This window comes from Zosterops lateralis, assembly GCF_965231275.1.
Source record: "Zosterops lateralis genome assembly, chromosome: 4".
NCBI lineage: Eukaryota > Metazoa > Chordata > Aves > Passeriformes > Zosteropidae > Zosterops > Zosterops lateralis.
In genome coordinates, this window is record NC_139765.1 from 43,591,804 (window position 1) to 43,619,656 (window position 27,853).

The following is a 27,853-nucleotide window of genomic DNA, read 5'->3' on the forward strand; positions in this document are numbered from 1 at the left end:
TATAGGGAAAAAAAAAAAAAAAAAAAAAAAAAAACACCAAACAGAAGTAAGGAATATTTCAGCTCTGGATTTAGTAAGGGGCAGAAAATGGGACATTTGTTAGAAGGCAAAACCATCTCTAGTCCATAAATGGTCTCCATAGATTATTGAATTGAGTACACTGAAAATTGCTATTGAATTGAGTCCATAATAAGAACCTATTTGATAGCATCTATCTTAAAGAAGGACGGCAGGCCTAGGTAAGTCAGAGTAGCTGGGTCTGGTGTTCATTTTCATTAAACCATCCTGGTTCACAATGGCTGACATAACAGTAGATAAAGCTAGTCAGCAATTACTAAGAGATCAGAGTGGTGCTATAGATGGAATATTTCCATTCATTTGACTTTAAATTTCAATGGAGCTTTTACTGAAATTGTGCAGTTGCAACAAAATTCTGGCAGAACCCTGTCTGTTTTCCATTAACCTGCCTGACAAAGTGCTGTGGGCTCCAGGGGGGCTTACAGTTCTTGGCCTCCACCTCTCCTGCCAGTGGGCAAAGGCCAGCTCACTCACACCCATCACAGACAGCCCCAGTTTGGCTGAGGGTCCAGGGTGAGATCAGGGTCACAGAACTTCCGTCTGTGGAGCTTGGCCTTGGTGCTGTAGTGGCAAGACTGTCAATATTTCCATGGCATATTGTGTTGTCTAGTACCATCCTGGAAAAAAAAAAAAAAAAGGTATGGTTTTAGTTAATTAAATCATCCCTTCCTGAAAACACATAAAATCTTGTTCTGAATCTAGGTGATATAAACTGTTTTCTTATAAGTATGCAATATATGAAGCTGAAAGGGATCTCAGGTAGCCTCCTATTCCACACCTGGATTAAATAGTGTTGGGCTAGTTTTGAAGCCAGCAACATTGGCCCCAGGTGTTCATTTCTAACATTTAATTAGGCCAAAGGAAATAAGTGGATGTGCTAGCTGGCTCACAACCATTACAGCGTGTAAGAGATGTTTCCAGCTATGCAGGACACATCACAGATACCTCAATACCCTCTGGACAGAGTCAATGGGGACATTCACCATGCTGCAGAGCTGCTGCCTTCATTGGCAGAGCATTAGCACTGACAGAAGTTATGGCCTGTGAGCCTAATCCCCTTGCCCACCAAGCTGAACCAAGTTCTAAACCCAATCCATTGCATAATAATAAATTATTTTGAAATCAAGATGATATCCTAATTCTGCTACATAAAAAGGTAAGGTGACCTTATGCTGTCACCTTACTAACAGTGAAACAGAAGGTGTTTATCTCCCAGCACACACAAAACTAAACATGAAAGGATGCTTGCTTGGCTGCAGCTCTCCAGGACACTTTGAAGTGGATATTTCAAAGTTCCACACACTCAAATAGAAAGTGTCCACAGCATTCATTCAGCTTTATATGTAGCACACATCTTTTCTGGCTAAATGATTTTGAGGCTTGGGAAAGTTATCTTATCCTCAGTACCAGATTGTCTACACACAAATCATTACCTGTTTATTCCCAAAAGTAGGGTCTGTAGCTCTTCTCAAGGGGAAGCAATGACTGCGTGCCATCAGCATCACCCTCCTTTTCACTCTCTGACCTAGGTGAACTTCTGTCTTTGCTATCACAGACTATCCAACTCTTCCCACCTTTTCTTTCCAAGATGGCCGAGTTTAGCTTTTTCTCTAGCAGCTCAAGCAATTGAGCCAGTTTCCACATAGTCAGACTAACCCAACAAACTCCACATGCATGAGTTAATATAAGTGCTTGTACTAGGATTGACACTTCTCCTTTGAATCCCCACCTTTAATTTGGTTGATCCTAAGCAAAGTTGGAGAGCTTGGCACAAAACTTTCCTGAACATCCCCAGAAGAAGCAGAGGTCTCCTGAGGCAGTCACCTTTTCATAAAGCTAACCTTATTTACTGTTTCCTTTGGGTCACTTGATGGTCTCCCCTTGGCTTGTAATACCTCCTCACCAGTCAGAGGCACTTCAGCCTAATATATCACTAGTGGACAGAAATAGGTGCCCTACTTACATCCTCAAATCCCTCTTTCAGGGGCTAGCACCACCTGTTTCCCTCCTTTAGCTACAGAGTGATATAACTTACATCTATCTATCTAGGACCTGCAATGAGCTGATATAAATCTTCTGATGGTGCCTGAGCTGTCTAAATTTACCCCTTTGCTCTTAATAATTCTTTTACACTCTAAAGTTCTTCTCATAAACCTTTTTGCAAAATGGCAATTAGCCCTTTTTACAATCCAGCCTCAAAGAAAACAAACATATGAATTACCCCTGCTTTTACATCTGCGAGTAACTGAACACATACAAGCTCAACAGGAAATTATTTCCCCATTATTTTGTCCAGGAAATCAGATGCCAAACCCTAGGCTGTTGCATGAAATGTGGTTGGTCCTGATATTGCTCATTAGGAGTCTGCAAGACACTGAATACTCCTACTAACCTCACCTATAGCAAGCTGGGCAAACATTTGCATCATTTGTGGCTGAAGCAGTTGGCAATTAAAGCAGCTGTGCTCTTAGAAGCTATCAGGAAATCAAAGATAAGATTACTTAGAAGACAAGTTTCCCTGAAATTGTCTCCAATGCCCAAGACCTCATAATACTATGTGAAATACATTGAATTGCATTCAGACTAACACATTCCTGGTGGGTTGACTCAGGCAAACTAGTCTGAGATTACTCATTTTCCTGCATACAGTCATGGCCAAAGCCATGAACATATATTTTGGTTAAATGGGAATATTCTACTTGGTTTCAGGTACAAAAGAAAGACAAGGACAAGTTTAGTAGGTCAATAAAATAAAATAAAAATTCACCATTGTCCTCTGGATGGGACTGAAACAGTTTCCCTCCCATGGACAGTGTGCCACCAGCAGCAAAGGGATCAACCCTTAACTTCAGAAATTGGGAAGATGCAGTTAACACCTCAATCTGTACTCCAGCCACTCTGAAGCACAAACACTACCAGGGGGGTGGGTGATTTATGCAGCAGAGGGAAGTTTTGCTAAAACACTAAGTCAACTAGGAGCCACAATCAACATTTTCAGATTCAACGCCAAATCAGAGAAAGACCTCACAGCTGTGTGCACATGTGAAAAAGTTTGAGATACTTAGTACAGCCTGATAGAATATTTTGATTGGTTATAACTGCAAACATCATGAAGCAATTCACTAGAATTGAGAATAAGTCTCCTACAGTCAAACTGGACTACTTCCCTGACAAAGGAGTTTTTTTTCAATTCCATGTTTGGTTTTTTTATTAACCATATGCCTCACTATCATTGAATAATATGAACTAAGCCAGTGTACGGGTACTAGCAATAAACTGTAAATCCCAGGAGCAGAGGCCCTGCAAGGCTTTCTGAGCATTGCCTTCTGGCACCATGGAGCCAGGCATAGCATTTTCTGCTCTTTAATTAGCAATCAGTAATAAAGGCAACTCCTTTGCCCTGTTGGAAGCAAAAAAAAAAAAGCCCACTTCAGAACAGAGATACAAAACCTCTCTCCTTCAGTTCGAGTGCAGAAGGTGAGGAAGTAAGGAAGTATTAACTTTTCTACAACATCTGCTTAAGTATCACCTATGTGTTTCACTTTTTTCATTCCTGAGCATGGAAATAGTTTTTCATGACAATTCTCATGCAAGGAGATGACCTGAAAAGCACTGATGTGCAAATGAATTCATCATCAGAATGATTGCTGCTGCTTTGGGGAGACTTGCAAGCTGTGACAGATAATACACAAACACACATTGCTATAGCAACACTAACATAAATATATATTTGCAGAATCCCCAAGGGATTAATTCAAATCTTCATGAAAAGTTTCAGCTTGCCAGCAAGAGAGCAGACCCAATCCCATGAGACAGAGGCAGCCAATGCACCATGTATTGTATGAATTATTGGTCACACGGGGCTGAAACAAGTGATGGGAAATAGTTTGTGGGAAATCCAACATCTGACTGAAACCCTCCAGAGCTAAGGAAAACAAAAGTATTCATAAAAATACATCATCTTCCTATGACAATGCACATCAGTTAGGAAATACGGAGTTAACTGTTTGTCCTGAAGAGTTAGATAATCTCTGCTAAGGTATGCAGACTTGATGCAGCGTTTATGTATCACTGGCTAGCAGGAAGTTGCTCCATTAAAAGCAGGTAGAAAGATTCACATGCACCCAAAGACGAGCAGTAACCAAAACAGGAAGGAACATATTCTACATATTCCTGAAATAATTTCCCTACTTCTGTTTGAAGGATCCCCATGTATTAATTTATAATGAAAAATAATTATGCACACACTAAGCATGTGGTTTATTCATAGAGTCTGTCACGTCTGTATAAAATATCAATTACAGCATAATCTGCTGGGCTTTCTTCTGGAGTGTCACTGTTTTCTGATTTTCATGAACACAAAATGTGATATGCCAAGCATGTGACATACTGAACCAAATGTGCAATATTTCTAACATGTGGGTTAAAATCACCATATCTTTACATTTACCCTGCACACACATACCTGAGTTGAGTTGAATGTAAAATACATTTGGATTCAGTTTCCATTGATCTACTGATAATATTAACATATCCTTTGAAAGCATTCTGTTTAATTACATCCAAGATTCTTAAGGATTTTAAGCTCAATGAAATCCCAGCCAGAAACAAAATGTGTAAAGTTGTAGTAGTAGTAATAGTAGTAGGTGAATTTTTGACCCATCTTTAAGAAAATGTTTAGCAGTTGCCCTTTGTCATATCTGTCCATGGTTACATCCATGCATGTGATAGGCAGAAGGAAGGCAGGGGGGAAACCTAACAGCAAAAAAAAATCAAGAATCCATTCCTGAGATTTATGCAATATAAGGAAATATATTTTGCCTTTTCTTGTACAGTGTCTGTCATCACATTTATGAGCCTCAGCCAAAAACAATGTCATTTTTAAGACCAGCTTATGTGGGTGGCTACTCTAAACATTGTTGGACAAAGTTGCATATCAAGGAGATCACACAATTGGAGGAAGCTGTAGCCGTGTGCCCAGTGTATTGTTGACACAAGGCAAGATGTCTTTGTTTACAAGACACTGAATAGATCTTTTTTCGTGTTAAATGCCCTTTCCTAATTGGCATTGCTCACTGGCATGCTTCCATGCTAGACCCAGCAACAGCCTCTAGCCAAAGGAATCAGAAACAGCCAGACTCTTGCCCTGACTGGTGCCTAAGGATAATTCTGCTGACACTTCTGCCTGGATAAAGCATGCAGCCACATATCTCTGACAAGAGTTTTCAGCATTAGCAAAAACTTATAAACTGCTAGTAGTCAGACACTAAATCTTTATAGAAGAAGGAAGAGAAGTGGCCCTAGTGACAGCAGACACAGCTGCTTGCTGGCCATTGGGATCACCTGTCCCAGCACTGCACCCAGCAGTGCCCAGGCACCCTCTCCAGAGCTTGCCAGAGCAACTTGAACCCAGCAGGAAGATCGTGCTCTGAAAGCCTGGATGAGCACTCACACGTCCTTTCCTAGTGGCTCTGCCATGGGACAGCATTTCCAGCAAAGAGCAGTAATATGGCAGAAGACAAGTGCTGTTTCAATGTGCTAAAGCCCTTTCTCCAGTGAACACATGCTCATCTGTCATCATATGTAGGGTCATTGAAGGCAGCCGTCTGATATCCTTTAAATTCCAGGTTATGAGTAAAATTCATGCTGAAAAAATTGACTGATACCTGTTCTCTGGGTTAATCTGTCTATTGTAACCAACAAAACTGCTTCTGCTTGCATTTTATGTTCTGTATGAGGAAAGAAAATTTCTCTGACATTTCTGGCAATGTTAAATAGCTCTGCACTCAGTAACCCACAATGTGCACAATAAAAATGTGTATTTTAGAATAATTTCTAAATTGCTGTTTCCCTATTGCTCATGTGTAAAGAGTGTAACAGGTTCTTGAGTTCCTACAAAGCGTGACATACTAATCCTCATAACTACCACTCACAAGCTGAGGAGGATTTTCTGCCATACCCAGTCCTGTCTTTTAAAACATCAACCTCAAAATGATTGAATAAGAGCCGAGTATGGAGACAGACCATAGACAGTCACTATTTGCTCTCTGCCACCATGCAGAGAGTAGTGGTGTGCTGTCTGTCCAACTCTGACTCATGTTTTGAGGAAGCCACCATGAGCTGCTGCATGCAGAGTGATTTCACATGATTCCTGAGGTATTAGGGAGTCAGCAGGAGTGGGGAAGCAGAAATTAATCTGACTTTAAAATGACAAATTTCCCACAATAGATTCTAGATGGGGAAAAAAGAGTTTTCTCCAATTACAGCTGAGGAAATGCCAGGCCAGTCCCTAGATTTATATACATTTGAATTGGGGTAGAGAAGGTGCATCTGTCTTGACTCTATAGGGGAGGACAAATTTTATCTCACTGATTTCAAGAAAAAAAAAGGAAAAAGGAAGAACAAATTTAGATGGTATTTATAGGTAGGAAAAAAACATAATTGGGATGGTCCATAAGTACAAAGTCTCAGCCATTAACGTTTTAATCATTGCTGCCATGAGTAAGAAAGATAACAAAGCATGAAGAAATCATACTTAAGTGCACAAAAATGCTGTCTTTGCCTTTATTGGGAAAATGGCAGCACTGTGTTGGCCGGAAAAAAGAAGTTTTGCAAATAGCATTGAACTGCTAAGGAACCAAGGCTAAGTTCATCACAGAATCTAAAATGCTAGGAGAAATTATTCAAAACCACAGAAGGATCATCTCATTTGTTCCACAGGAAAGAGGATTTACTCAGTCACCTCTGAGACTTTCCATGAGGTGCATCTAGGGTAAGTTTGGAGGGGATCCTAAGAGACATGCAGATGGAACAGCAGAAGAAGGGATCCCTGAGCAGTTCAGCCCTTGATGATTACCCAGGGCACCAGGCCAGTGCTGCAGCTCATGGTGCTGGACTTCACACTGAGAGCATCATCTGCAAAGGTGAAGCCAAGTAAGGTAGGATCGTGCTAAGGAGCAGGAAGGCTCTGCAACGTGATCTGTTCTATCTGCTCCTCCCTCTCCAGACAGAAATTTAATCCCTCTGCAGATAACACCTCGCAGGACAGAAAGAACAAAGCTGTCTCTCCCAGGCAGTGTGGTTCTATGCAATACCACATAGGTCATGTCCATATGGGCAAATTTACTTTCAACACAGACTAAGATTACTATGTCCATTCTGCCTCCAGCCCATACTCTCCAAATTGTCCCTATCTTGGTCTGCAGGAGAGTTAATTAGCACAGGGGAAAATCAGCTGAGGAGTGTGTGGATAATTAGGGATGCCTGTCAGAGTTTATACTCTGGTCCTAACCTTTTAAGTATGGTTGAGGCACCCAAATCAGTTTTATTTGGTTTAGGCACAGTTCTGTTCCCACTGAGCCAGCTGGAAGCATCATGTCCACAGCCCCAGGAGCTGGTACACTGAGCAGGCTCCATGCCTGACTCTCTCCTGCCTCCTGCTTCAGGAGCTCAGGAGCAGTGACCCTGATCTCACCTTAGCTAGTTTCCAGATCCCACAGAACAGCACATAATAATTAGGAAGTCCTCCCTGGGATTTCACATGGCAGCATCATGCAGAAATTCAAGATGGCTTTTTGTGGAGCTGCCTTGGGAAGCCATGGTATCTGTATGACTCAGATATTTCATCTCCACTTTCCCCTGGATAATTAGAGCTGACAGACATAACAGCCGTTAGGAAACGTGTAAAAGCTTAGGCTACAGACTATCATCCAGGAAAGCACTGATGATAGCAGGAAAAAAAAATTCACTTGTAGCTTTAGTCCTTTTAGCAGGACTTTTGTTTGATACAGTTTCTGTGTCCTCCACATGCATATTAAATGATCTAGAGCCTGATCCTGCAGCTCTTATGCATTCATTTATTTTGAGTTCCTGCTTATGCAAGAAGGTGTGTAGCTGCAAGACTAAGGTCTAAGTGATCATTTCCATCTCCTTCTTTGTATATTATTGATCTGTGTGTTCTTTTGCCTTACTTCCCCTGGCAAAGCCTTTCAAAGCCAAAGGAAATGAAACAATACTTCCCTCTACTGGGAGACCCCGGAATTCTGGAAATTAGTGTGAAATGTTAAAATTTTCTGAGCTACTTTTTCTAGGTTGAGAGACAGGCCAAAGCAGCAGAGGGTGAAGAAGACAAAGAGGTAGCATTTGTTTTGTTTTGTTCTTATCCCTGGATTAAAGCTTTTGGGGGTTCTTATATAGCTCACTCTTTTTCCTTTAAATTTTAGTCGATGTGCCTGGCTTATTTTAATTGTCAACGCACCTCTGAAAATCCTTGTGCTACTCAGGAAATACACTAAGAGTTTTAAGTCTTCCTGTGTAATTTTCTGGATCCATTGCGTAGTTGTTAGTTAGATTTTCTCAGGCTGCAATTCCATGGTCTATTCTAGGTGACAGTTTTGGAAAAAAAATCAATCACCACCAATGAACATCTTTGAAACTCCCTTTGGGGGTATGATTCAATGGCTAGCTGGGGGGAGTCTCCAGGGGACATGGAAAATTTCACTTGTGACTTATAGATCTTCTTGAGAAGGCTGTTCCACAGGGCTGGAAAGGGTGATTCCCACTGGAGTCATGGGAGCCCTGAGATTTCCAGCTTTTTTTACAAAGCAGGATCAAGTAAAGCAAGGTCAGGCACCAGCTGTCTCATTCCTGATTTCCAGGCATCATCTACTGGCAGCTGTCCATAAGCTTTTCTATAGATAGACTTCTACTGGTTGTGAGGCCTCAGGGAAATTTGATAATAGGGGAGATCCATACCAAGTAATTCCCAGACACCTCTGTTACTAGTTATGTCTCTGTCAGGTTGCCTCCCAGCCTCTCTCAGCGTTCTGCATAATGCTTATGTTACCTTTCATACTTTCTTATTGTTCATAACTTACTTCTGTAATCAAATTAGGTCCACAAATGTAAGTTCATTCAACAGGCTTAACATCTACAAATCTGTCTTCATATGAAATCCAAAGTGTCCTGAATTGCTCTTTAACTGACCAAGTATCATTATCTAACACCTCTTTAACTGATGAGGTAACAGATGAGGTATTTCAGCTGCTAATAAAAGTTACCATTTCTGGGCTGAAACACAGAACTATGAACAGCAAAACAACAGGCAGGAAAACAGCCACAAAAACAGTTTTTCAACTGAGAACAGGAAGAATTTTAGGTAAGGCCTTCATGGTCAGACCCTGAGACCATCTTTGGTTTGTGTCCAGCTCTTATTGAAGCAAAGCTGTTACCAAGTCAATAGCAGTTGCTCAAGGATGGCAGCTCTAATCCTAAGTTTGCATTTTGCCAGTCCTCTGAAATAAACACCTGCTGCTTTGGAAAAATCACAGTGACATCCCTCAGGCACTACAAGAGGTCAGACTGTCCTTTTGTGACTCCTAAGACCCACTTGAATCACGAGATTAGCACTGGTTAAAAAAAAACACCAAAAGGTAATAACACAACTTGATTCATGAGCTTGACATGCTCAGCTGAGGACTCTTACCCCATTTTTTGTTCAGTTAGTCAGTTCTTCTCTTTCACATGGAACCTCAGATACTGTGTTTCTTTCCTGTGTCCAGGAACATACTTGCCCTAAATCTGAAAAGGAAGGAAAATGTACTGCTGCTAAAAATGACCATATCATCATTGCAGGCAGGTCATGAGCTCTTTACGCCAGCAGCTAAGCAGTCATGCTCAGCTAGCTCCATTTGATGAAATCAGGTTGCATGTATGAGTAACTACTTATTCAGCCTCATATTGAATTCAAATTCTGGTCATTTAAAGTCAGAATCAGAAATCAGAACATCATAGCAGATCACAAGGCCTCAGTCACATTGTAGGAAAGGACTTTCTGTTCTTAATTATTCAGAGCAGTGGGATCTCAAGACTTGGCATCTCACATTGTGGAGAAAAAAGGGCCTTTTTTTTGGTAGGAAAACAGCACAGCAACCTCCCAGAAACAACATAGCTGGAAAGAATAGAGCTGGGACATCTCCTTTTAGGGCAAATCTCTCAACCGTTCACTGACTTATTATTAACATTTGTACTTCTGCTGTGCGAAAAGGTCCCAGCTGGCTTGGGCTCCACTAGGCTAAGTACCATGCTGATGGCTTTATCTGCAACTTGAGCCTGGAGTTCAGCCCGTAGCCCAAAGACCAAGATCAATGATGCTTCACAGAGCTAAGGGTGACCTGCTTGTCCTTTAAGACAGAACACTGGCAGAGGTGATGTTTCCAGATGAGGGCTGTCCTTACAGGTAGAGTGGTCACTACTGTCTTAACACTTTTCATTCTGAAATTGAGACCAAATTTGAGCAAAATAAATGAAAGTGCCAGACTCTGCAGACTTTCACATCTGATTTTTCAGACCTGTATGCCTTGTTACTGAACACAGAAGTTCATTATTCCTCATTATAAATAGACATTTGCAAAAAGGGGGGAAATTCCAACCAGGTTTATAAGATACACCTGAATGTGGCAGCAACTGCTTTTAAAAGGCCCGATAATAGCCCACTGCGTTTGCAGCACTGGTCTCACACTGGCTTTGCTCACTGTGGGTAATAAAGTTGTAAATTCAACCATTGCAACATGTTTGACTCAATGATCTAAGAGATCTTTTCCAACCTTAATGACTTTGTGATGCTTTGGGGGTTTTTGGTGACTCTTGCCCACATGTGGAACTTGTTTAGTCACGTTCCTCAGATGGCACACACCCAGTGTAACTGGAAAAAAATCGTGCATCCTCTTCATGGTACCACCTATTACTAACTTGCCTGGTTTGACCATTTTTTGCCCCTCAAAAGGCACAATCTGATGAAATAATACCCTTCAGCCTTGCACAAAACCATTTGCAAACCAATAGCTGTTCTCCACTGCACTTGTATTTGGCTGGGCAGATGGAGATAATTCTTTCAGGCTGGAGATCACTGGAAACCATGGCTTACAGCAGCTGGGAACTGCTAAAATAAGCCTTTTCCTGTTTGTGTACCTGAAAGTAAATATGTAGAGTCCAGGCATCACCAGGGCTTGAGGTGAGGCTGCAGCACCTGGGGGGTGGTTAGCAGTGTGTGTTCCTGTGCCAAGCTTCAGCCTTACGGGTATAGCATGAAACAGTCATGGGGAGACTAATCCTAGATGGCTTCATTGTGTAGTTCTGCCTCTGGGTAACTACAGCCAGTAAGTTTGCTGTAAGAGCGGGATTTTGCAGATCTATACAAACGATTGTATGTAATAATGAACATACTTGCTGGTATGTTTAAAAAAGAGTTGAAGAAACCAAAGATCAAGCAAATAGCAGAATGTTTGGTCATAAAATCCTTGACATAATAATTTGAGCACTTTAAGACCCATTGCCCTTTATTGACACACTTTTTTTCTGGTTTCTGGCTCCCAGACCATGAAAGATTGGCTGCTTCAGACTGGCTATTGTTGAACAGTCTTCAGAGAGCATGTAGTTAACATTTTACATGTCCATCCTGTGAATTATTAGGCTTCACTGCACAAAGGAGCCTTAGGAGAGCTTTTGTAGATAATGCCCCCCCCTCCCCCCCACAGGTTAGCCCACTTGGCCTCCATTTGCCAAGACATAGCCTTGCAAGGAATCAAAGGGTCTCCATTTCCTGATGCAATAATGTGGCACAACATTATGAAATCCCTTTTTGTATTTTCCTGTCATAGGTACTAGATACCACATTCTGCCAAGAACCACAGGATGCGCCCTGATCATCCTCCACCCAAGGTCTGAATCCAGAACCCCATTCTCTGGGACCAAACACAGTGGTCACATCAACAGCATCAGAGCTGTCCTACTTCCAAGATGTTATTTCATGGTGGTAGGCCATTCTGGAACACATGGCCTAGGCAACCATGTGACATCAAATACGAAGCAGGTTTTGCAACAAGAAATTCTGAGACATGTGCTACCCAAGCTAAATATGCAGCTTAGCTCACTAAAGTAGCCACTCTCCATGTTTGATCTTTTTTTCTTTCTCAGCTGCCTTAAACAGAAGATTCAACTCAAATAATTACATATTGTCCTCAGCCTTTTTCACAGGGCCTGTGTTCTAAACCCTCAGGAGCTTCTCTTCTGCCTGCCTTTGGTCTCTACCTACTTTGTCTGCATTTGCTATTCCAGATATTGTTTACATACTCCAGAATCAGTTTAAAATAGCAGAATAAGTTTTATAGAGCAAGTGCAGAGAATGGAAGGATAGGTAAGCAATGGCCTCTGGTCCTGCTCAGTAAGCACAGTGGAAGGGCAGTGCCCCACCATGCCTCCTGCTCTGGCTCTGCATATGGCTGACTGCCACTCCACTATAGGCCCCAGATCCCCATAGATTTGCTTTGTTGCAGCATAAATGCCTGCATCATGTTTATAATCCTACTTCTGATTTCACTTCACTAGACACAGAACTTCTTATCTGATGATCTTAGGGATCTTTTACAACCTTAATGATTCTATGATTCTGTAAATCAATCAGCTGAAGTTTAATAATGATGACTCCCCAATGGATTTAACTGGGAATTCTCCTGTTCTCCTCAGTAAACCCCATCCATCTTAGATTGATTATGCCTTGCATTTCTCCACTAGCTCATTATAAAATTCATCAATCCCTGTTAAGACAACTAATTTATCAAAATGTTTGCTGTTCTAGTGCATGTACAGGGCCCCTCATGGGTAAAACTGTGTTGGAACAATAAATCTGGAAAAAAAAACCCTAACATGGATTATTTCAGACCCATCTTATTTTTGTAGACTGGTCAAAGAAAAGAAAGCAGGTGCTGTTTCGACACGTGGGACATATTTCTTTCTAGGACAATAAAAAGCTTTCAGTCATGGACAAAATATTTTATATCTGGTGATTTTAAACCTGGATAATCTGGCTACATAAATGTGGATGAACTAGGAACACAGCTTTTTTGCTGGGTCTATTACAGTTCATCAGTCTTCCTCAGTGAGAAATTAATTGGCATGCTCCGTCCTCTACTTCAGATCTGTTTCTAGAATTTTTAGGTAATCTCTAAACTGTCACTCATTTTCTCATTGTGTTCTCCTTCCTCTCTTATTTGATCCTGATACATTTTAAGGCTTAGGATTGCTATATATCCTCTCCTCATGTCCGCACAGGCTAGAGGGCTCCCTGAATTCTTGTGGAGATAAAAAATCAAGACCTGGGGTAAAGATTTCTAGTGCTGGAGTCTCTCCTACTGCCATAATTAAGCAGTTCGAACTGCCTGCTTCACGGCAAATAAGTAAATGTTGTCTTCATTTAAGTGTCCCAAAATCCAACAGCAGTACCAGGAGGAGAGTCCTGCCACCTTGTTGGCCCAGCATCCACCTTGTCTCTTCAGCACCACCACCTCTGAAAATCTAGTTCTTTCCAATGTGTTTCTTTGCCTCTGCATTTGAAACTGAACACAACCTACCAAACACTATTGATTGAAACATTCATTATGTTATCATATTACTTTCAATAGCACTCTACTCCAACCCAAACCAGCGTTTACCTTTGATCCTCTGTACCAGATGTTTTCACTGAGCTATCCACAATGAGATCTGATTTCCTGAGTGACTAAAAATTATTTCCAACTCAAATTACTCTTTCCACTGCATATGCAGTATTTAATGTGATGTTGTATCATTGTGTTGTGTAGCTGAGTTTGGTCCGTCTGACTAGTGAGTTACACAGTATTTTCATTAAACTAGAAAAACCATTATGTGAGAATAATGTCTGATTTTCTTCACTCCGTCTCCCACCAGTTTACAAAGACAAATAATTTTAAACCATCAATCAAGACAGATCTATATGTTATCAAATCAGATCCCTCTGTTTTTTTAACCAGTTACATGATCAGGCCTGACCTTTATCTGTTTACTGAATAGCTAATTGTAGGAACTGTCATCAAATCCCTATCCAGAAGAAAGCATATGCACTATCACTACATTACTTTGTCTCACTAAGAAAAAAGGTGACACCACACAAGTAGAACAGCACGAAAACTTCCCATTCTTTCAAGGCATCAAATTCTGGTCCATCTCCTCTAGGATACAGGGAAAAAAAAATCCATACAGGACTATTAAGTTGTCATACACAAAAACTCTTCAGAACATAAATGCAAAACTTTTAGGTAGTCTGAAACAAAAGGTCCAATTAAAATCATAGTCCATCAGTCATAGGAGGGTGAGGGTTTTTTCATGTGAGGGTGCCTCAGTTCAATGAGAATCTCTCACAATGGATCCATTGGAAAAGTCTTGGACAACGTTTGAACTCTGGTCCAATAACAGAAGTACTTGGGCATATAATGGCAGGATCTAGACACTCCAGTCACAAAATACATTTTTTCACATCCCTGTTGAGCTTCCAACTACCCTGCCATGCATAAAGTGAGTGGGAGTAAGAGCTGGCCAGAAAACGGCTACTCTGCTGTTCTCTGCAAGATCATGGGGAGAGCATTGCTGGCACAAGGATGAGGGTCAGGTTGAGTGGTAACAAGGAGTAGATGGTGGAGATGCATGAGGGCACAAAGACATGCTGAAAGTCACAGCCTGCAGTTGCACAAACACATTAAATATATATTTTCACTACTCAGATTGGACTGATAGGATAAAAATCTTCCTGTTAGCTTGGGTTCCCATGGAAATGAAGATTACGTAATTTCTCTTTCTCTCTCCATCTCTTCCTGCAGCTTTCTGGACCAATTTTTTGGCTTGTTTTAATGCAATCTGGCAGGACTTCACAGTCTCTAAAAAATTAATGTTTTAAGAGTTGTATGAAAATCAGCATTTAGAGAGAGAAGAGATTCAAATCTTCACCAGACTAAAGGTTTCAAATCAAGTCTTCTTCCCCTGGCCTATTTGGCGATGTCTCCAGCCAGACACAAAATGTCTTGCTTCTTGCCCAGCCGGTAGTTAGGTGAAAGAGCAGGAAGCTATAGAGAGGTTTAAGGAACATGCTGAGAAGAAGCAAAGATTGACAAGATTTACAAGGAATATTATTTCTGCAGACACAGAGGAGCAGCCCAGTTCAGTTAGCACAGAGGCAGCTGCTCCCAGCTCCCCTGGGCTTCCATGAACAGCAGCAACAAGGAGCATCTGAGGCAAAATACCTCCAGTGGAGCCCTAGAGCAACCTCACTGCCTTCTTCTAGTGTGAGTCCTGCCTTTTCCATCCATTCCTGGCACATAGATAATGCAATGAGCACCATTGGAACCAACACCAGGCTTTTAGGAACATGGGCAAAGTTGGGGGTTGCCATGCTCTGTTTGAGGGATTGGAAGTGGATATTCTGTGCAAGGGAGAAACACAAAGTGATAATGTGGTGCAGAAGGGCCAGGCTGCTCACTTCTACAGCCCACTGTGACAGGGAAGTAATGGAGTGATTGCTGCCACTGGCAATGGCCAGACATGAACTCAGCATCTGTACCAGCATATCCCTAAGTGGCAGAAAGCAGCAAACCTGTATTTACACAGCTGCGCCTTGTTCCAACCAGGTGATAAGACCAGAGTACCATCTTAGGTAAAACCATCTGCATCCTCAGCAGATCCTCTGCCTGCCTCACCAGGGTAAAGAGTCAGGTTCTGGGTTTCTCCCAGTGGACAGCAGCTGCTGATTTCCTTCTAGATGGATCTCAAAAGCAGCTGTTAATTTTGAACTCTTTCAGCCTGTTTTCCAAAGTGGTTCCACCTTGCAAGGGAATTTCACTGAGACCAGAGAGTGAGGTTGTCCTGGGTGACTTAGTAGGTTCTCAACACTTAGTAAGGCTGGGAGAAGGTCTGGGCTCCTGTACAACCTCCAAGAACTACCTCTGCATTTTATCCAGACAATGTGTATTATTAAAGAAAAATGTATGTTGGACATGTTCAAACCAGTTTGTCCAATGCAAAGCGTTGTGCAAGCAAAAGTAGAAATAAAGTCATTTTGCAGTCTTGTTTTGTCCCAACACAGTGAATAAAATCAGCTAACCATTGCCATCTGAAAAGCCTCAGACATTTTATAGAGTCTTCTTTGCCCTTCAGGGACAGAAAAGAAGAAAGGGGAGGAGAGGGGGGTGAGGAAGGAGGAGGGAGGGAAGGGAAAGAAAAAATCTTTTCTGCATCTGTTTAAGGAAAACACTGAACAGTGCCCGATTTTACATTTGTGGGAGAATGATTATGGCCAAAGGTTTGCTATGTGGTTTTACAGCACAGAAAGATATTCTGGGGCATTCTACAGCCACTAAAAATGTTGTGTTCTGGTGTGGATAAACACTCCATTTCTGAGAAGCTGATTCATTATTCCTCAGTGTTAGTGTCATGACATATTTCTAATTGTGAGCTTGTGGTGACAACAACTGAAAGTGCATCATCTTTTCCAGGAAGCTCATCTAATGCAGAGATCCATTTGATCTGATTTCTCTATCGACTTGTGCTGCATGCCAAAATAACAAGTCATGCCTTCATGTCACCACTAGAAATGAGCTTAGCCAGAGTCCATCTCCAGACAGAAAACATACCCAGAGTCTGGAGGGATTTGAAATCACTAAATCATAGATCGAGAAATGGCTTCCAACAACAGAGATCAGAAGAATTTGAGGTTGGGGAAAATCAAAGAGCAAGAAATTGCAATAAAATTTTGGGGATCAATGAACGCACTTTAAATGCAGTCCTGTTATGATACTGTAAGTAATTAAGGCTAGCGAAGGTGACAAGAAGAATTTATGCCAACATGCTAAAAACAGGAAGAAAGAGTGTGCTATTCCCAGAGATACACACAAGAGATTTTGGGGCTATTCTGATAGCCCCCTGAGCATTGCTGCTTCTGCAGAACAAAACTGGCTCCCAGCCAGGGGCAGGGAAGCTGGGGCTCCATCTCACTATCAGAGCTTAGCCACTGTACCTTTCACCTACGTGAAGCTGTAAACTCTATCTTAAGAAAGTATCTCAATCATTCATAGTGAAGAACCCTGAAAAATTTTAGACAGTTTGTTCACCTATAAGAATATCTTGAAGTATTTTATTGACAGCAGTTTCCAGAAGCCTTTTCTGGAGTGTCTAACTTCAAGGACAGGAGCAGAGGGCAGTAACACTGTGACTTATTTAGCTAACACGTTCCCACGCATTGCATCCATGGCCTGGATGACGTGTGCAATAGACCTCTTTTCTCCAAGATATTTACTTCAAGGCCACATCCTCCTGATTCTCCTGGAGCCGGCAGAGTCCCCACGTCCCACTGCTCCCGTGTGTGTGTTGCAGGTTTGCCACTAGAGGACACTGAATCAACATGAGACCTTGCTGAGGGCTGAAATGAGGGGTGCTGCTAGGAATGGGAGGGGGGGGGGATCTGTGGGCAAACACCACTGCCTTCTCCCACTTATGAAAACTCGGGAAAGCTGGAAACTGATTGGGGGTGGGTCTCAGCTACACCAGTGGTGGTTTGCCACTTGAGGGTATGACTTTCTTGGATGATTTCCATCCCTTTGGGATTCTTTCATTTTATATTTGGGATGCATTTTTTATACCGCTGGGGAGGAAAACTGGGAAATCAATGTTATTTTGCATTGTGCAAAGCTCTATGTGTTTGTTTATGATGGGCTCTTTACTAGGGAGCCCATTCAAAAGGAATTGTGAAAGAAACCAAACAGGAAAGGGTGGAACAATAATCTCGATAAGAAGCATCACAGGCAATGCTCAAACACAATAGTCAGATTTACAGCCTGGAAGATGTGAGGGCTCTGCCCCAACCCAATGAAACTGTTGTTTTTCCAGGGCTCTAGATCCGGAGATCAAAGGGTAAAGATCAAGCCTGCAGAAGATGCAGAAGAGAGGGGGCTGCAAAAGTTCTTTTAGTCTCCTGAGGCTGACATATGCATGAAGTTCTGACTTGGCCTCCAAGAGAATAAAGCCTTATCCACTTATATAAGTAATTCTTCACTATGAAGAAACTCTGTAATGGTAGGCAAAACCCCATAACTGTCCATGCCTTCTCCCAGGAGGGGCTTCCTACCTCACCACAGCTGTTGGTCTGCAATAGGTATCACTCTTCATGAATGAGGAGCTGGATTCAGGGAAATTGTTAGGGGTGGCTGCCTGGAAGGGGCTGTGCCAAATGCCAGCACACCAACAAAATATATCCAGCTCAGGAATGGTTTCTGGTATAGGCAGAACAGGCAGCAGACTCCTTGAGGAGGGCAGAATGGACCAGAGCCCCTTTGTCCTTGGCCTCTCTAAGGATAGCCACTGTAATTGCTGATGCTGAGGGAAGGTAAGTCCAGCAGGTCAGTTAACAGCTCTCTCAAGAAGCCAGGACTCTGCCATGAGAGACATTCTTGTTTCTCCCCATTGCACTTCTCACAGATGCCCATGCAAGGAGGATCTGTGCCTTTCCAAGGTCCCCTTCATGAAATCACCAAACTGCTATACCTTTCCCAGTAGCTCTCTCTTCCCAATGCAGGCAATTTAATTCTGCAAGGGATGGGTGCCATCAAGGGTGGCCTAAACCCAGCTCCAAGCAAAGCCTTGGCAAGGCACCTAAGGAGGAGCCATCACCAAAATTAAATCACCATGGAAATGACAGTAAGGCACCACTACCTCTGGGAAAGGAGAATGAAGTTTCTCCATGAAAAGCATGGCACAGACCCTGTGCCAGTGGAAAGGGACAAGCATGTTTGCGTGTAGGAGGGAACAGCAACTGCACCAGCTGCAGCTACACTGGCAGTGCTGCCAATGGGAGAGAGGACTGGCACATGTCACATTCCAGCATGGAAACCCATGCTAGGTTTGTGGGAGTATTCATAGCACTGTTGTGGGTACACAGTGTCTCAGAGCTGATGTTGAAAATACAAGGTCCCTTATGACACTTCTCTTCATTTTTCTTCTTTGGACAAATACATTAGGGCAGAGTCAATTTCTGTTCATCACCATTAAACACACTATAGCAGCCCATGCACCAAATATTGCTACTGGCAAACATCTTCAGCTGCTAAATCCTGCAGTAGGGAACAGAAGGGCAGTAGGAGCATGCAAACAGCACTCTTCTTCCCAGGCTGCTCTTCTCAGAAGCTACCCATAGTGTCTCTCACAATGGGTAAGGGTTGAGGTACAATGAGAACAGAAGAATGGAAGAAAAAAATTGATAACAGATTTTAACCTTTATTGATATACAGTATTTTCAGGCCACTAGACAACATGCTATCACTCCAAAGCTGCAGGAGACATTCCATCCACTTTCCTATTCCCACCAGGTAGAAAAAGCTCACAGAGGGACAACAGGTCCAATTCAGAGAAGGGTTGCAAACCACCATTTCAGGAAGAATCCCATCCAGGTTAGCAGAGGATGTTTGATGGGAGAAGGAAGAGAAGAGGTTGACTTCACCAGTTACCCTCTAAACCTTTGGCTTCTTTTTTTAATCATTCTATGTAGCAAATCTGGTTTCTTTCTGAAATATCAAAGAAAACCATTCATAAAATTAAAATACATTCTTCCCTGTTCTTTTCATCCACACTCTTGCCAAGCTTATCCCTGATCCATAGGAAGTCCATGATAAGCTAAAGTTGCATTTGTAGGGCACAGTCTATTTGATGAGAGAAAATAAAAATCCAGCTGGTTTAGTATCCAAATGAGTTTTAAGACAAGCAAGAGAGATTTATTTTTTCAAACAGGGACAAAGAGGGAAATTTTTAAAAATTAAGTATCTGCAAAACTTGCCCATGTCAAAATCCTCACAGCCACCAAGAGGCAAGAATACAGCTCTAAATCACAGCATGAGACAGGAGAGGCTGCACATCCTTGTCATGTACAGCCAAAATCAAGAGCCTGAAAGGAATCTAGACAAAACCCATATTGACATAACTCATACTTTATTTCACCTCTCTGGCCCCATCCCTTAGGATTATATCCAGATAGACATTCACTGTGTTATCCAAACCCTGCATTGCTCAATTCTGTATGGATGCAACCCCCACCTCACCTACCTCTCACCTCTGCTCTCTGGCCCTGACCTCCAGGGGAGCTCAAGGTGGAGTCTCTCATATCCTTCCAATCTCACTCCAGAGACTCTAATGACAACATCCAACACTTGTTTAACTTCTGAGATTGCCAGAAAGAGCTACATTTCAGAAAAAAATCTGAAAAGTTGCCCCTTTGACTTATGCTCTATGGAAGTTCCTGGCTCCCACAAGTCTCCCTGTACCAAAGCTAACTATTAAGGTCCTGTTATTGCAGCTCATTTCAGTAACAGCAGTTGCCCAGGAAGCACAACATTCAAACTGCAAAAACCTTCTGGAATTCACATTAACATATAAAGGACATTTTGTTGTATCAAAACACTTTCACTTCTTAATTCTCTGCTGTTATTCACATACATGAAATGGGAATAATTAGCAGCCAAAAATGTTTCACATCTTCTGAAAGGTAACAGTTGTATCAAGTGTGTCAAATGCCTTCCTAGCAGCATATGTGTACATATTTTTAGTATTCATTTCTGTCTTATTTTAAAAAAATGGATTGAAAATAAGACACCTGCTGGTATTCAACCTCTACCTAATTTCAATTACCACAAGCACATAATAGAAGAGCAAATACAGGCAATTTAAGATAGCTCTACCATTTGCCATCATATTCCATCACTTGTTTAAAAGAGTACTAGCTGTTATAGGCTATTCTGATGGAAAAAAGTTAATTTTATGTTCTGATTTCCTTTTTTGTTGCAGAAGATAGAGATGTACAAGATTTCAAAGACTCACAAATTGAACAGTTTTACAACGTTGCAGCACAATTACAATCTCCATTCCATGCATATTCAGAAGCAACAAGCAGAAGATTTTGAGGGATATTCAGAAATATAATATTTTGAGATGAGCTTTTGTAACCAAAACCATCAGCTTGAAATTTTGAATATTATTCATTCACTGCTTGTCCCAGTATTCATGTTAATGAAAAGAGCTGTGAAAATTCCTGTCCCAGCTGATATATAATACAGCTTTCAGACAGGAACATCAGCATATGGTATATGTTAAAGATAGTACAAAATACTCAAACTATTTTTTAATTCATTTTTGTGGAAGTATGTTGTGAAGAATAAACTTCAATTATGGTGGTGGCTGCAAATAAATAATCCAGCCTGCTAGGTACAAACTCCTTGCAGTAGACCACCTTTCTAACTGTGTTGCACCATCTGGAAACACCACCGGACTGGAGCATAACAGGCTCTTGCTGGTGTTGCTTGTCATAGCTCCAACAACAAAGAACCAGAGAGCAACTTGGAAGAGGTCATGTTTAGGTGTTTAATACCTTCTCAAAGATTTAGGTTTACAAAAGAAACATAGTGATGGGGGGGGGGGGGGGCAGGTATTACTATTACTACTACTACTGCTACTGCTAGGGGAAGGTGAAGCTATGTGCCACATACCAGGAATTCAGCTGCCAGCCATGTTTTTTTTCACCCTTCTCAAACCATTTTGCATTTTTTTTCCCTAACAAATCAATAACTCAAAGGTTACAGTTCTTCTGATGCCCAATGTAGCCACTTTCATCCAGAGTCAGGCTCAGACCTAGTGGTACCTATTCAGGGGGTCCAAAAATATATATTAACTCACAGCTGAGTTCAGAGTAGCTTTGAGAGTAAAAGACATGAGTTCAACTTAGTGTGGAAGAGCAGAGCATGCCTGGTCTGACATCTATAAACATCTGAGCAGATTGCACACCTCCCTACCTTGTGCTAAGCAATGAGATGCAATGTAATATGGTGCAGGCCATGTATATCCAGAATCCTGCCTTTACAGTCTCTGCCACAAGACTCTTTCTTTAATAAAGTTGGAGTGGAGGCAGAAAGCAGGGCCTCCTGGTGTTGATATTCTCCAGACAATCTCTATCAGGAGACAAGCCTCAGGTCCAGCACTGCTGTGAGATCAACAACAGCTGTCCAGGGACACCCTGGACCAAAGAGAGCTGGTTTGGCTGCAGGAGAGGAGCAGCAGCAGCGAGGATCTGTGCTAGAGGAGGAAAGGACAGTGGTTCATTAGTTAATAAGTTCATTAGCTAACAAGCTAACAACAAATGGGCACAGCCCATGCTGGGACTGCTCAGTGTATGGTTTGAAGCAAAGGTCTCTGCAGAAAAAAACATCCAGAAGTAGACGGGTCTGGCTTGGAAATGATCCCAGGTACCTCCCAGCCCAACACTGTGCCTCTCTAGCCTCACTTCTTTTTAAAGTCTCTTCACATTAAATGTAAAATTTGATCGGAGGTTTTTCAAACCCATACATATACTTTCTCATTTACCAGCTATTACTTTTCCTTTTTGTGGCATGGCTGTTTAAGAGGGTAAGATAAAAGTGTGGTTTTAAGGGTTTCTAACTTTCATACTTACAAGAATCTCCTATTCTCTAGCTGCTATTTTTTACTATAAAAATGTTCTTTATGTCATTTTTTGTGGCGTGAGCAGGACTTCCAGCCTCACATTAGTGCGTGACAGCACAGCTTTTAGGCATGACTACACTGAAGACCTCTTCAAGGTTTATTGCAGCCTCAAAGGAGTTTTGGGATTGAAAGAGCTTGAGCCCTCTGCAACAAACAGAAATAAAAATTCAGGGGCAGGTAAAAGCACAGCTTTACAACTATAGACTGGCTATATTTTCCCCAAACCAGCAAAGCTAAGTTTTGTAAGAAGTACTAGGTGGGGTCAGCTGCAGATGCACATTGGGAGATCACAGGGTGTAGGTATGCAGCACCTCCCCAAACAAAACTGTTTCAAAGTACATCTGCAGTGAAACAGGCAATCTATCAAAAAATACCTGGGCCTTAAGCCTAAAAAGACAAGATGGGCAATGAGATCCCTAAGGCCTTTTAAACTATTTTGAAAAATTACAGATTAAGCCGAGGAAAGCATTTTAAGCAGGATTTTAAACCATTTATTAAAGCGGCATAAACCTTCCGGATATAACTATCATCAAAACACAGGTCTTCCTGCAACTTTCAAGGTGATGGGGATAGGAATTACTGTGGAGTTTTTCACCAGAAGAAGAATAAAAACTCCTACTTAATGTCAAAAAAATTAATGGCAAATACGACAAACTTCTAATGCACTGTTAAAGCTCCTGTTGAGAATAGAAGGAAATAGAAATGGAGTTCTCAGCTCCTGGTTCACAGGGTCTCTGCTAAACAACAGCAACCAAGACATGATTGCCCTCTGCATCTGTCTGCCTATGCAGCACTTTGCTGGAAGTTGCCACCTCACAGTTCACGAGCTGGTCACAACCTGCTGCATAACCATATAGAGGGAAGGAGACAGGTGTTTTAATACTTTCTGTGTTGCTTATTAATGTTGTCACAAGCTAGGCATCTGGGAGACCATCCAAAGATGATCTTTGTTCCTCATAATCTTAAAGGTACACCTCCTCTTTTTTTACCCAATTCTCATGCCATGTAGTTCGCACTGTTCATTTTAGTTTCTGCACTCCTGTAAAGAGCTCAGCATCCACACAAGCTCTCAGATGTTTCATCCCTCTCTTTTGGTAAACAACCAAGAACATGCTACACTTAATCTCCCCATTTCACACCAGCACAACAGAAACCCTCATACTACCTTCTTGGGTCAAATGGATAATTTAGGAAAGCATCATGTCTGGCTGTCTGAGAATAATTCTGCACAAATTCCATGCCTTCTTAAATGCTATATGGAAGTTTTCCATGCACCAAATACCATCACTGCACCTCTTCTGCTGCAACCAGGACAGGGTGGTTGTGATTGGGAATACTTAAAGCACAGAGAAGCAGGCAGAAATCTATGTTCTCTGAAGAAAACTCTCCTCTTCCACATGTTCACAAGTTAACAGCACTTCCAGAAGCACCATGATGAATTTGAGGAAGCCAGAAGCCCATTCAGTGGTGCTGGTTACATGCAGTTTTGGAATGAGGAGACATCAGTTCCTCTGCCTTCAATTGCTCAGTGGAGGAGTATTTGACACCCTCACTGAGTCAGCTCTGTTTTGGTGAAAGTCTTGGAATCTTTATCTGCTTTGTCACATTTATGACACCACATTCAGCAATGATCAGATACTTTCCAGTGGCCCTGTACAACATTTCACCTTGCCAACCTCATGGCAAGGGAGCTCCTCACAGCCAAAAGCTCTAGGTTTATCAACAGCTTTATAATCATTTACAAAATAGCACCACTCTTGAGACTCCTACCTAAGAACCTGGAGTGCCACTGGCTTCCCTCACATATGCACACCTTCAGAGCTAGTTCTGAGAAAGACAACAAGTTCTGCTCATGGCTTTGCATCCTCTTCTGAAATTCACCTCTCACCTCTGATTTCTGCATCCTCTTTTTCCTTTCCAACACCTGTTAGTGAACAATATTTGCTTCATTGCTTTGTCTGCCATGAACTAAAATTTTACACCGGTGTCATAGTCTAAAACACTTTTTGAGCCCTAAATTGTCCAATAGACATGCTACATTTCTCTTTTATCATCAAGGTTTTTTTACAAAGATTACCCATTAAGTAATACTTGAGGAAATAATTTCTACCCTGTGTCACCAGGGCCCAGTTACCTGAAAACAGCACACATCATAACAGCATCACACATTTGCACGGCCATGGCTCAAACATGACTGTCACTGAAAACAGCCTCTTTGGCAATGCTCTGGTAGTTATGCATGACAGAATAAAAGGCACAGAATTCAGGACTCAGTGGATATTCTCAGCCAGTCAAATGAATTATTCCAAAACATTTCATTTTCTAGAGCTGCACATTCCTCATATAAGCATATACTCTCCTAAGAGCAGATTCCAAGTCCACGTCACTGAGGCTGCCATAATACAGCTGACCTTTCCCTAGTCAAGAAACACTGTCATTTCTTTGAGACATCTTCCATCCTAGGTAGGAAGTCTTCAGGCATTTTTTCACTAGGCTCTGCAAAAGCCAGCTGATTGACCAGCTCTCACTCACACAATTAGATCACTGCATTCAAAAGGCATTTGTCTGTTTTTCATGAAGGAAAACAACCAAGTCATTGTCCACACAGAGTTTCAATGGCTATCAGAGATCACTAAGAAGCACTAATTTTTCTCACAGCAACTTCAGCTTCCTACATTTAACAGAACACAAAGTTCTAATTTTTTAATCACTACGTACTTTTGCCACAATTCTTTTAAATCTGAGGTCTTGCCAGGTTCTGGTCACAGCCCTGTCCTGCTGTGTCAAAGCCCTTGGAAGATTTCTCTCCCTTAATTAAAATGCAGACCAGTTCTGACTCAATATCAAACATCACCTTCTAAATTTCATGAAGAGCTGAAGTCACACCAAAACATGATGAGATTTGCTTTTTGGTTTGGCTTTTATACCAGAAAGAACTTGGGAGCAATGAAGCCTGGCAAACCAATGATGAACAGTCAGAATGTACTCTAGTTATTATGTAGTATAATTGCAGCAATTATTAATTACCTGCCATTCTGCCATGCCAGAGAATTTCCTTTCCCTTTCCCTTGGAGCTTATTAATGACTTCTGACAATGAACCTCTCCTGTTTTATCCTTGCTATATGAGATTCTCTTCATATCAAAATTTTTAATAAATCATATAATTGCTTTGGACAAAGGCTTCAGAACATACAAAACTTCCAAAAAACATACTTCAATTCATAAATCCACAGAGATCAAAATTAGAGTTATAAAACCCCTGCTGATCCTAACACACAGGAATCCTATTTCTCTCCTCAGCACAGTGGGAAAACCTCAGTCTTACTTTACTCCATCTTACTTACTCCATCTCCGCATTCCATGGGTACCAAGTTCTACATCCTGCAGGAAAAAAAGGCCAGCAGAGCAAGGGGGTCTCTCAGTCCCAGTGTTATGCAGGACTCATGCCCCTCAATCAGGCAGGATCAGGCAGACAAGTCTGTAGGATGCTACCCCTCTGCACCTCCCACACCAGGTCCTCTACTCTCAGGCAGATAGATTTGGGTAGTTGGAAAGATGGAGAAATATCTACAGACATTGGCAGAAATGTCTTCACCCCAATAAGCTGTATCTAGAGTACACACACACATTTTACTTGCACTCATGGAACTGACTTCTGAGATGAAGCCAATAAAGAAGGTAAAACCCCCAGCATTTTAAAATACACTAATGTAGTCAACACAAGGAAACACACCATTTCCAAGCATGACTTTAAAAAAAAATCATTCCATGTCATGAACACGTGCTGGAAGGTAACTTTTTTCTTATTTTCACCTACTCATACTCAAGAGTTTTGGCTTAACTAACAATAATAATAGCAGTAATGAGCATTACTTTCCTACCACCAAGTTTGCTATGCTTACCTAAACAAAAACAGACATGTTTTAAAATAAAACTCCAATGCTGTATTAAACAAATGAGTGCTTAAAATGAAATTTCTGGCAAGTACCAGTGAGTTTTCCCATCCTGGTGGATGTATCACTCTCCAGCAGAAAAACTGAGCATTTGCTTGAAAACATCCAGAAAGAAAACAAATAAACAAGCAAACAAACAAACAAAAAAAAAATATCCAACCAACAAGAAAAAAGCAAGGTATATACATAGAAATGGAGTAATGAAAGAACACACACATTTTCTAGCCCATTAATAGTTCTACTCAGGATGTTGTCTGACATAAATGCAAAGGGCAGCTTTAATGCCAGTAGCTGTTTCAGAAAGAAGCATCATCCATCCAATCACTGCTTCAGTCAAGCCTTACTGTCTGTTGTAGGCATATTTTGAACATCTCTGATTTACTTGACACACTACTGATAGGAGAAGATTAGGCACTCAGCCATTTCCACACACACTTTCTCATTTATTAATTAAAGTGCTTATTTTAGAAAGAGTGGGCTTTTTATTTTTAGCATTTTGATGGAAAAGAGCATTCAAAAGGTATCTTACAGAGCCATATGATGGGCCTTCCCATGCCTCCAGCTGGCCCCTCTTCCTGGGGTATCAGGCCCCAGGCAACACAAACTCACTTCAGTGTCTGAATTCTAGACATGAAAATATTTCTTCTGTTGCTAAATTACATTAAAGTGGACAGATACAGCCTGTATAACCATAGCAATCACCTCTTTAAAAACACCAAGGCACTTTACACAATGGAGTTTAGTTTTTTTTCCATGGTACATTTTTACTAATTTTTAAGATTTTATTTGCAATATAGTCTCCAAAACTTGCCAACTTAGAGTCAGGTATTCTTTATGCAAGTTGTTTTTTCCTACTGTAGTGTAAGCAAGAGCTGCATTTGTCACTGTGTCACTGTCATTTACTGCCTCCCTGAAGTAAGGAAGGGCTCTTCAGTGCTGTCCAGTCATGGCACATAAATTAGTGCCTGCCAGGTCAGGTTCAAGGAGTCCAGAGGCAGCACTTTATTCCCAGCCACGTGGCAGAGAGAAGCTTTTATCTAGTTTTTGTTTAAAGTGTAAGAGACTGCTTGGCTTTAACCAGCCTACTTAGTTGAGCCGTGTAGTTTCTTTATATAAAGTTGAAAGGCTTTGAATCTTATTAGACACTTTGGCAGACACTTCAGCTCCTTTGCTCCATAACAACCATCTTTTCTTCTATACACAATAGTAGATCTCCCTCAAACTTGATTTATTTAACAGATACATAAAGGACACTTCTGTCTTCTCACCCACCCTCTTTCTTTAGGCTCATGAAACCTTGAAACAGTGCCACTACTTGTGACAAGCAACCAGTCCTGGCTGAAGTTTTATTTGCCATCACAGGCATAGACTGTCCCCATGCCTTCCATGCGGATCAACCTCATTGCAGCACAGCAGAGCTGTTCTTGGTGAGCCCATGCAGGGACAA

The 27,853-nt window shown here is 41.5% G+C and overlaps 1 protein-coding gene across 8 annotated transcripts in view; it reads right to left on the reverse strand.

Moving 5' to 3' along the window:
• The window catches only part of LOC310908166 (uncharacterized protein), a 112,829-nt gene that overhangs the window by 14,065 nt on the left and 70,911 nt on the right, over positions 1 to 27,853 (reverse strand). For 5 of the 8 annotated variants that reach the window (XR_014589790.1, XR_014589791.1, XR_014589792.1 and 2 more), the window contains one exon: positions 19,190 to 19,472. Coding sequence is in view for 3 of the 8 variants with exons in the window: in XM_083858906.1 (XP_083715032.1) it covers positions 19,412 to 19,472 (61 nt within the window). In the remaining 5 variants the exon portion in view is untranslated. Of the gene's footprint in view, positions 1 to 40; positions 696 to 19,189; positions 19,473 to 27,853 lie in introns of those variants that run through there. The other 3 variants (XR_014589789.1, XM_083858903.1, XM_083858904.1) reach the window with 2 other exon arrangements.